Genomic DNA, 10,976 nt, shown 5'->3' with positions numbered 1-10,976 from the left:
ACTTTTTAAGGTTAGAAATGTACCCCGTGTATCCTTTTAATGTTCCCCTCAATCTATTATGGCTCTTAGTTGTGAGTCCAGATAAAAACATTTCTAAAATCTGTTCATGTTTCAGTCAGTACAAGCTCTCCAAGGAGAGTAGTAATTTCCTTGTTTGCCTGAAAACTCTATCCAAGTTCCTGGAGTACCTTCTAAACTTAATATTACAGGTTAAGTAATACTTTCTTTCGCAGTGTTTAGACATATTTTCTATCTGGTATTTAGTAAGAAGATTGAGGCTCCCAGTTTCAAGATCTGGCTATTCTACTGAGCCAAACCCGTTAGGGCGATCTGGCTATTCTAATTGCTTACCAGTCATAGAACCTTGAATACCTTACCTTTCAAATCTCAGTAAAAGCCCAAAAAATAATAATCGTTTTTTAATGGGGTTATTGATGAGGATCCAATGAGATCATATGGTTGGTGAATTTTAGAGCAACTGACAAGATCTTAGTTTAAAAAGCTACACACATTGACCCTTTCCACCTAGACTGTGAATTGCGTGGGAACAAGCTTCTGTATCTTATGTGCTTCATTGGTTCTCTGCAAATGCTCTCATTATGTTTTTAAAATTTTTTATTTGATGATTTGAGAGAGAGAGAGAAGAAGAAGGTAGAGATGGAGAGAGAGAAAAACTTCAATTTGTTGTTCCACTTATTTATGCATTCATTAGGTGCTTCTTGTATGTGCCCTGACTGGGCATAGAACCCGAAACCTTGGTTCTTTAACCTTGGCAGCCGATCAATGATTCTCTCTCATCATTGATGTTACTATCTCTATCCCCTTCTCCCTTCCTCTCTGAAATCAATAAAAATATTTTTAAAAAGATCAATATTGGAGTCAAAAGTTAAAACTCCACAGACATTATTCTACAGAATGTGTGATGCAGTTTATAACTGTGAAGGCACTGTGGTGTAGAAAGAGCAGCCAGAAGGGGTTTGAGGCCTGGCTCTGCCACTTAATGGCAGGTCCCTGATTTTCACTCATTTCCATTTTCTCAGTAGTTAAATAGGATAAAAATAATAATATCTATTTCAGGGGACTGTGGAGATTAAAGTTCTTATGAGTTCTCAGATAATATTATGATTATTACTGAGAGCCCAGTAGCATGGCCTCAGAATGGATTGGCAGAGGGGAAGGAGATAGGAACACTGGTGCTGTGGGAACCTGTGGCTAATGGTCCTATCTTCTCTGAAGAGGCTGGCCTCAAATTTTTGATTTTTCTAAGAATCCCTCTCTCCAGGACCAGGCCACGCTTTCCTACCTCCAGGCCTTTGCTCTCCCTTTATCTTTTGAGTTGAGAGCACTGTATCTGTCTCCTAGGCTCTTGCTTGAGGGCTTCCTGCCTCTAAGTAAAGTCTTACTTCCTTTGAGATACAGCCTTTTGGTGTGCAAACCACTGGCCTCTCCCTCCTCTTTAATATTCTTAGTATTAGATGGATTACTCTTGAAGGATGGCCTGTGCCCTGTATTTCGGTTGGTACTGATCTATAAAACAGGCACTGTTTGCTAAAAGAATGAACAAATATTCACTTTTTGAACTTCTATCATGTGTCAGACTTTGGTGTTTCAAAGTTGAGTAAGACCAAGTTCCTTCCCTTAAGGAGCTTACCATTTAGTGGAATAATTTAAGAGGCACTTGTGTTATCTTGTTTAACCTCGGAGCAACCCTTGAAGGAAGCTGAAGGTTTAGAGATTTGCCCAAAGTGGCAAAGCCAGGCCAGGGCTGGTCTGAGAGGCAGACCCAGAGGTGGAAATCCTAGTCTCCTACGGCCCCACCACCGAGTGCCTAGAAACTCACCCCTCACTTCCAAGAGTAGTGCCCAAAGCTGGGAAGGAGTCGGGAAGGTGGCTGTAGTGTACATCAATGGAGAGCTCCAGCTCCTGGCTCTAGTCCATTCCAGCTCTGGCACTCACTGGCTTTGTTATTGAGTTACTGAGTCTCTCAGAGCATCAGTTTTCTCATGTTAAAGAAGAACACTGTAGGGGCACCCATTGTTTTCACCCATACAATAGCCAGTTCTGCTTCTGCAAACAGCACCCAGGCGTTGCTTTCCCTCTCCCCAGTAGTCAGTGGTATGGCTCGGGTGGCATGTTACGCAGGCTAGCCCGTCACTTGCTCTCTGGAAATGAATCTTCAGTGGGTGACCCAAAGATTGAATCCCACTGGAGTTTATTCATCCAGGTGACAAAAATATTACTGGTTCTACTCCCTGGACCTCAGGGACCTCCCTGGTTCCTAAAGTTTTGTTTTTTTTAAAATATATTTTTATTGATTTCAGAGAGGAAGAGAGAGGGAGAGATAGAAACAAGAATGATGAGAATCATTGATTGGCTGCCTTCTGCACGCCCCTGACTGGGGATAGAGCCTGCAACCTGGGCATGTACATGCCCTTGACAGGAATCGAACCTGGGACCCTTCAGTCCGCAGGCTGACGCTCTATCCATTGAGTCAAACCAGCTAGGCCGTTCCTGACCTTTTATGACTAGTTCTGCTTCTCCTTCCATTCTGTTAGCTTCCCACCACACCCCTCTAATAATTTCCCTTTTTGTTTAAGTTCATTAGAACCCGTTGTTATTTCTTGCAACAACAAAAAAAACTTTAATTGATCCAAACACCTACCTTGCAGTGCTGTAAGGATTAAGTGATTAAATGAAGTTTGTAAAGTGCCTAACCCAGTCCTAGCAGCATAGCAATCAGTAATGGGCGGTAGCTATCTGTAAGTTAACACAGGGTGGGGGATGAGGGGGCATGGCACAGGGAGGAGGAGGGAGATTGTCATTGGTTTTGGTTCCACTGAGAAACCTTCCCCCAAGAGGTAGTTGAAGGACCACAGAAGGGAGGGAAGTCCAGGCTATGGTATGCTCATTTAATCAAAATGTCTTTATTGAAACAGAACGATAGAGCAAGAAAGAATGAGGTCTGGGAGGATGTCTTTGGGCACAGGATGAAGCCCTGACCAGGTGGTTACGGTGTGGAGCTCTCTCCCTGTCCCCTGACTCTTGCCAAGGAAGTGAACACAAAGCAGCAGGGAGGAGATGGGGGTAGGGGCAGCCCTCTGAGCTCTACTCGATGGCTGGCCTGAGGTGCCTCTGAGCCTCCCAATCTTCTTACCAGGCAGGGCCTTATGTCACCTTTCCGTACGGGCCAGCCTCCTGCCAGGGTGCTCAGAGGCCACTCAGAGGGCAGGGTTGGGGGTGGCAAGCAGCGGGACATGGTCGCAGCGGTTAGGGGGTGGCTGCCGCAACAGAGAAGGCCGGCGGCACAGCTCCCCGTCCCGGAGCACCTCAGGCAGGAGCTTGCGCTTGGTTTCCGGCAGAAGCATGATGCTGAGGATGCAGAGAAGGGCACAGGCCGCCAGCACTACATGCTGCAGGAAGGCTCCGTGGCCCATGTGGAGGCGCTGGGCTGGGTCACTCAGCCCTCCAAGTGCCCCCAGTGCCATGATCAGGCCCAGGCCTCGGCCCCTGGGAGAGATGGAGTTGGCACTCAGCCTCTAGCTGTGGGAATCACCCCCACCCTTCTCCAGCAGCCTTCCCTCCTTCATCCCTTGGGCTTTGTCCTTGATGGATGACCGGGAGGCCTGGCCCTGCCCCTGGCAGCACCCTTACTCTCACCGGACAGTGGTGGGGATGACTTCAGAAGCAAGGAGGGTACTGAGGATTCCAGCGGCTTGGGAGGAGAAGAGGCCAAGGACAGAGAAGGTGGTGATGGCGGCCTCGTTCAGATCTGAAGGACCAAAGAGGAAGCGTGAATGGAGGCGGGAGACCATGCTTGGCCTAGTCCCTCGCTTCCTCCCCTCGCTCTCTGATCCCATGGCTAGGTGGGTGGGCTCTGGGCATTCACTAATTGATTGGGAGAACAGATAGGGTGTGTGGCCAGGGAAGGACTGTGGAGATCCGGGCAGGGGCTGGTCTTGTCTTAAGAGGCCTGTGCAAGCAGCAGTGGCTGAGCCTGCCTGAGGCTCCTCTGCCTGGGTTCCTTTGCTGAGCCCACACTAGGGGGAAGGGAGGATGCTCACAATCCCACAGGCCCAGCAGGACCAGGGACGCAATGCCCGTGAGGGTCATCAAGAGAAGCAGGATGCCCCGGCGGCCAAATCGGTCCACGGTGACTCCCAGGAAGACGCAGGCCAGGGCCGCTGTGCCACTGGCTAGCAGGGAGCACAGGTAGAAGTCCGATGGGCTCCCTCCTCCTCCCACGGGCTGGTAGCAGTGGCGAATGGCGTGGGCAATAAAGCTGTGAGAAGGAGTGGGAAAACAGAAGGGTGCCTGCATCCCCACCCGCAGCTTTCCACGGCCCTGGCTGCCCTCTGCGGGGGTCCTCAGGCCTTCCCCACCCAGCCAGCCCCCATCCCAGCTACTGGCCTGGCCCTTGGCTCAGACCCCAGGCTCACTTGGTGAAGCCCAGGATAAGCAGATTTTTCCAGATGTTGCGGTAGTTGAGGAGGGATGCCAGGGAAAAGGAGGATGTTGCAGGGAGAGGGCAGGTGTTCTCCAGGTCTTTGGAAGAGAGAAAGGGAGGAGCTGTCTGTTAGAAGGAGCAGCAGAGAACCCAGGGTCCTCCCACATGAGTGGTGGGGACCTTGGGAGAAGGTGCACAGCTATAACCATGCAGAGGGCACCATCATGTGTGCATGTGAGTGAGCATCTGTAGGGACCTCTGACTCCTACCCTGCAGGGCCTCCTGGGCTTCCTCTCCCAGCATCTGCCCATGGGGCCGGTTCCGCTCAGCCAGGATCCTCAGCACTGATTGGGCCTCCTCAATCTGTCGCTTCACTATCAACCATCGTGCAGACTCCAGAAACAGACCAGGCCAGCTGGGGGCAGGGATGTGGGATACACAGTGAAGCCTCCCATCTTCTGACACAGGGATGGGAAACTGCCCCCCTCTGAGGGGCTGGGGCTGGGGTAGGCCTGGACGAGGGGTAGTGGAGAAGAGGGGGGTCTCTGGGCTAGAGCTAAGCTGGAGGGGGAGATGAGACCGGACATCAGGTGGAGGGTGATACTGACCCATAAAACAGGAAGAGGATGCAGGGAGCGGTGATCATTCGCTGCAGAAATCGCCAGTCCTTAGAGACAAGGGCCAGGCCCAGGAACAGGAAGTGCCCCCCCACCCCAACTAACTCCCCTGCCAGGGCCACCCGAAGCCTCTGGGTTGGGTCGCACAGCTCCAGGCCTGGAGATACAGCAGGGACAGGGAGGAGAGGTCAGGGAGGAAGGAGGCATGGGAGAGAGAGAGAGGGAGGGAGGAGGACAGAGAGTGAGGTCAGACCCTGATTGGAGGCTGCAGCTGTCACCGCCCACAGACTAACCTCTAAATGGCAAAGAGTGGAGAGATTATTCAGTCCTCTCTCCTCCTCTGTTCAAATGTGGGAGGGCTGGAGGGTCAGAGTCCCTGATGGGTGTTCAGCATTCCCAATTATAGGCCCTTTCACATCAGACCTTATATAACCTTCATATCAACCCTTGTTCAAGGTCACACAGCTAGTTAGGATTTCATTTTTAAAATAGAACTATTCCCTGACAGCAGTAAGTCTAGGGCAAGGAAATCCTTAAAGATAGTGGAAGGAGATGGGTGTGGATAGATGAAAGACCCCTGGATCCTTCAAAGGCCTGGGCAGTAAGACAGCTTAGAGTCTGGATAGCTGAAATTTGGGGCTGAAGAAGGGACTGAGAGGACTCTAGGGGGCAGTGGGAATGGCCTGGGTTGTAGACAGGCAGGGGTGAGCCCCAAGGGAAGGACCTCTTTGGAGGGTGCCACTCACGCATCAGGTAGACACCAAGGTCAACACCGGCAAGCAGGAAGCCCAGGAGGAATCGAAGGGCCATGACACCGGTGGAGGAGCCTGCAGCAGCCCCTCCCACTCCACAGGGGCCCACCAGCCCCAAGGTCAGCAGCACAATCCCACGACGGCCAAACCTGGAAAGTGTGCAGGGCCTCTGGTCACCCAGACTCCCTGGGGAAGGCATCACTGAGTGGGGCCCAGTTGCCCAATTCACAGCTGGAGGTATGAGGATTAGGCGTTGGAAGAAAGAGTTGGACTGAGGCTAGAGAAGATGGACGGGATTGGGACCATGGGTAAGCAATGTCTGGCAACCAGGCACTGGGGTATGGCTATGGTTCTGTGGGGGTGGGATCAGGCTCTTGTGGATGGGGCCATTGATCAGAGCTTAGGGCATTTCTCTGTGGAAGTGAGACCGATCATCAGAGGGGATGGGATATTGCTTAGGGGACTTGCAACCATTCATCCTTAGTGATAGAGGTCAGTTGGGATGAAGCTTGTCTCGTTCAGACTGGTCAGAGTAGATGGGGTCATTGATATATGTATGGGGTTGGAGTTACTGATCAATGGAGGTGGGTCCATTGGCCACTTGTGCCTGGGAATAGTATTGGTCAGTGAAGATGGAGCTATTGATCTTAGGGAACTGAGTAATTAATTTTGGGGGGTGAGGCCATTGTCCCATGGGGTTGGGGCATGGGTCTGTTTGTCCATAAGGATGGTGAGTGGAAATGGGGCCACTGGCCAGAAGACGGAGCCACTAATCCATGGGCATGGAGATATTAATCCATGGGTTAGGACTATGGATCAGTGGGAATAATTCCTAATCTTGAAGATTGGTCAATTGATCTTTGGGGATGGAGCCATTGATTCATGGGGTGGGGAATCTTAGTCCATGTGGGTGGGGCTATTGTTCAGTGGGGAATGAATCTATGAATCCAGGGGGATAACCAGTAAGGATTGGATCACAGACCAGGGGAAATTAGACTAATGATCAGTGATGATGGGTAGGGCTACTGATCCTTGGAGGCTAGGCTATGATCTTTGGGGATAAGACAAAAGATCTATGGGGATGAAGATTGGGATCGCTGGTCATTGGGAGTAATACTATTGACCCAATAGAGTGGGGCCATATTTCCATGGAATGAGATTATTGGTTAATGGGGCTAAAGCTACTGAATTTAGAAGACTGAATTATTGGTCTCAGGTGATGAGGCTATGATTTCATAGGAATGATGCTACTGGTCTGTGAGAGTGAGACCATTAATGCATGAGGATGGGCTGTTGACCTATGTATTTAGAATAATTTGCCCAAAAGGATGTGTGACTACTGGGCAGTAAGGATAGGTATTGATTTTAGGGAATTGGATTATTGAATGTTGGGTTGCCTTTGATCCATGAGAGTTGAGCTATTAATCCATTTGGATAGGACTGTAGATTAAGCAGAAATTAGTCTAATAATCCATGCGGATGGTCAGTGGAGATGGAGCACTTGGTCAGTGGTGACAGTATTGAGAATCAGAGGAGATGGGAGTTCTGATTCCTGGGGAAAGCTATTGGTTGGTGGGGATAAGCTGATCCTTGTGATGAGGCCACTGATTCATGGAAAAGGGGCGTTCAGTCTGAGAGGATCTGAGAGCACTGAAGACCCATGAGGATGGAACTTTTAATTTCTGGAGGGAGTGGTGCTATTGTGGTCATTGATCCATGGGGATTGGACTATTGACCCATGAGGGTGGAATCATTTGTTTATAGAGTTGAACTATTGGTCAGTGGGAATGGGGTTGATGACAGTTAGGAATTAACATAATTATCTTTAGAAATGAGGCCATTGAGATGGAGCTAATAGTCCACAAGGATGGGGCTATTAATGGGGATGAATCCATTAATCTAGGAGGATGGTGAGGGAGGCGGTTAGTGATGATAGGAGCAATAGAGGAGGAGCTAGGACTTTTTATATGTAGAGATAGGGTTTTTGGTCATGAAGATGGAGCTATGTGTCCGGAGATGATGCCGTTGATCCATGGATATGGGGAATTGGGGTGAAGTCATTCCCTGGTGCAGAAGGAGTATTTCTTGATGGGGAGTGCAGCTGAGACAGGGGTGGGGATGCATATCATTGAACAGAAGTCCCGAGAAGGCTGCAGAGTCCAGCGACTACTCTTCGGCCTCTTGCCAACACCAGCTGCCTGGGCTAGCCTGCCTAGCACCCCCTCCTCTCCGCTTGCCCTGTCCCTGGCAGCCCTCACCTGTCCGCAGGGTAGCCCAGGAACAAGTAGCCGGAGGCAAAGCCCAAGATGAAGAGGATCTGCTCCAGGATCACCTGCCAGCCCAGGTCACACACCAGATCCCACTGGGGATGTGAGAGGGATGGAGTGGGTGTGAGGCCCTGAGTGGGTGGCTCCCAGCCCGCCCTCAGACCCGGAGCCCACCTAGGCGCCTCACCTGGCCGATGGCATTGGTGGTGAGCACAGGCAAACCGTTGTAGTCCCAGTCCTTGAGACAGTGGTTGAAGTCCGGCGGGGCAAAGCCACTGCACGAGGGGTCTGTACTGGTGGCGACACGGCTGGCGACGCTGGCTGCAATCGCGGCGCTGGCGACGCCAACACCGCTGGCGTTGGGGGGCTGCTCCCAGCCAGAGGCGTTGGGGGCAAAGCCCCCGTAGTGGCAGTGCAGTGGGGGCGCCAGCGTGAAGATGGGGTCCGAGGCCAGGCCCAGCGCCACGAAGAGCACAGGCAGGCAGCAGAGGCCGAGCTGCAGCTGCTGGCCCCCACCCAGCGCCCCTATCTGGGCAAGCAGCGCCTCGAAGCTGAGGGGGCCGGGGGGCACGGCCAACGACAGGCTGCTGCCCAGCCCGCCGCGGCCCGCGTCGCCCTCCCCCTCCCGCTCGCGCTCTCGCTCACCCTGCAGCTGCTCAGTGGGCACCGCTTCTCCGAGGGTTCCAACCTGCTTGCGGGGTGGGGGGTGGGGCGGGGAGAGGCAGAAGAAGGGTGAATGGGAGAAAACTGCAAAGCAAGGGAAGAGGGTGGGCGCTCGAGCGAGGAAGGTAGTCAAGGGCCGGGGATGCGCGGAGGAAAACGCCAGGCGCGGGTGCGGAAGGTGATGGCGTAGCCCTCAGCGCGCAGGCACTTACTCCGTTGGGGTTGGGGGTGATCTCTACATTGCTGTCGATTTTGCTGCCGCCCCCGCCATTGGGCTCCGGGGTCCCGGTGGCCACCCGGGGAGCCAGCTTGTCGACCTCAGGGGCCCTGCGGGGCCTCGCCGAAAGGATGCGCTGTCCTCTGGCCCAGTGGTGCGCTGGATGCCCAGACACAGAGCCCGGAGACCCCGCTCTGCAGCTCTGCAGCCGCGGGCGCCTCCTTCGTCTCTGCGATCTCAGCGCCGATTTCTCCTCCCCTTCCTCCAGACTCTCCTCCCCTTCTCACGTCAGCAGAACCTTCGGTCCAGACTCTTCGTCAGACAGAGGAAGGGGGGCCAGGGCCCAGGAGAGGGAGGGGATGGGCTCTGTCTCTGGTCCCTGCGTCTGAGGGCTATTGCGGTAAAAAGGGGAAAAAGCTGAAGGATAGTAGCTAACCACACAGGTGCCAGAGATTCCTTCTTTGCTTCCAGTTCTTCCTTATCAACTAGCCACCCACCCATCATCCACTCATTCACTCATCAATAAAATTTATGAAGCTTCTACTCGGTGCTTGGCCTTGTGCTAGGCTTGGATATAATAGAATGAACAACACACCTTGGAGTAGCTTGCTTGGGGGCAGAAGAGTGTAATGACAATTACAGTACAGGACATGCATGTGGAGGGCTGGGTTGGGCACTGCGCTCAGCCCTGCTGCCCTCCTGCACAAGACCACTTCTCCATGTTTCACTCTGGTGAGGTACCATTTCTCAACAGCATTTGGCCACCCCTTCCTCTAAGTGCTTTCTTCCTTGACTGCTAAGTCCCACATACTCCTGGTTTTCTTTCTCTCTTTTTTTAAAGTTTTTTTTTTTTCAAAGAAAGTTTAAAAAAATATTTTTATTGATTTCAGAGAGGAAGGGAGAGGGAGAGAGAGATACATCAGTGATGAGAGAGAATCACTGATTGGCTGCCTCCAATAGGCTTCCTACTGGGGATGGAGTACATAACCCAGGCATGTGCCCTTGACCAGAATTGAACTCGGGACCCTTCAGTCCATAGGCCGATGCTCTATCCACTGAGCCAAACCAGCTAGGGCTTGATTTTCTTTCTCTTGCTCCTCTTTTCTCCACTGCAGGCTCATCCTCTTCATCATCACCCAGTGTCTGATCCTCAGAGGCTTAGTCCTACTAAGGCCTCCTCTTAGCTCACACTGTTCCCTGCACCAAGGGATCTCGCCCATGCCCACAGCTTCACCCTCAATATAAACAATACAAACCAACACATATCTGGTCCCCAGATTTACATTTCCAGCTCCTGTTACTGAACCACCTCCCAAAAGTCAGGTTTGCGTGCCCAGTGCACTAGTAAGATAAACACTGAAACAATGGTGCTTGGAGATCAAGGTTTATTTGATTTGGCCAAATCAAGAAGACAGAAGAGCAAGAGTTCTCAAATCCATCTTCCGAAAAAAGCAACAGTAGAGAGTTTTTGTGCAGCTAAGGAGTAGGGGAGGGGGCATTTCAGAGAACCGAGGGAGAAATCTGTTGATCATCAGTTTCACTCCCACCTCTCATCTGAGTCCGACCCTTGAAGCCTTCTTCTTTGACCTCGTACCTTGGATGACTCATAGGGACCTCAAACCCCATGTGGCCATGCTCTTCCCCTACTAACCCGGTTGTCTTCAAGTGTGTCCTCCATGAGTGGCACCTTCGTCATCCAATTGTGGCCAGATGCTCAGGTGACAGTCCTCAGAGTGCCCTCTTCCTTACCGCCCCATCAAATCCTTTCAAAACCCTGCCCATTTTACTTCCTATATAACTCTCCTCTATTCCGCTTCTCTCCATCTCTACCACCATTAGTCAAGCTACCTGCCGCACAGACTGCTTTAGCCTCCTAATTCCTAACTGGTGCTCTGTGTCCACCGTGTTTCAACATCCTTTCCCCATCTGTTATGTATAGTGCAGATGGCGTGATCTTTTCAAAATGCAGATCTGTTCATGTCCCTTCCCTGCTTAACAACCTTGAGTGGCTTCTCC

The 10,976-nt window shown here is 51.7% G+C and overlaps 1 protein-coding gene across 1 annotated transcript; it reads right to left on the bottom strand.

Annotated features, from left to right (window-relative positions):
- Positions 1 to 2,902: 2,902 nt before the first annotated feature.
- Positions 2,903 to 10,586, bottom strand: SLC22A17 (solute carrier family 22, member 17). Its single transcript, XM_005882269.2, has 11 exons — positions 10,508 to 10,586; positions 8,956 to 9,239; positions 8,268 to 8,768; positions 8,072 to 8,175; positions 5,808 to 5,962; positions 5,053 to 5,218; positions 4,714 to 4,859; positions 4,437 to 4,542; positions 4,062 to 4,279; positions 3,658 to 3,769; positions 2,903 to 3,507 (listed from the first exon to the last, which is right to left on the bottom strand). Exons 1-11 carry the CDS (start codon positions 10,584 to 10,586, stop codon positions 3,219 to 3,221), a joined length of 2,160 nt encoding a protein of 719 aa, XP_005882331.1. The 3' UTR covers positions 2,903 to 3,218.
- Between the last annotated feature and the right edge of the window lie 390 nt (positions 10,587 to 10,976).

This window comes from Myotis brandtii, unplaced genomic scaffold (genome assembly GCF_000412655.1).
Source record: "Myotis brandtii unplaced genomic scaffold, ASM41265v1 scaffold70, whole genome shotgun sequence".
NCBI classification, from domain to species: Eukaryota; Metazoa; Chordata; class Mammalia; order Chiroptera; family Vespertilionidae; genus Myotis; species Myotis brandtii.
Note: the sequence above shows the minus strand (reverse complement) of the source record. Positions and strands in the feature narration are given on the sequence as shown.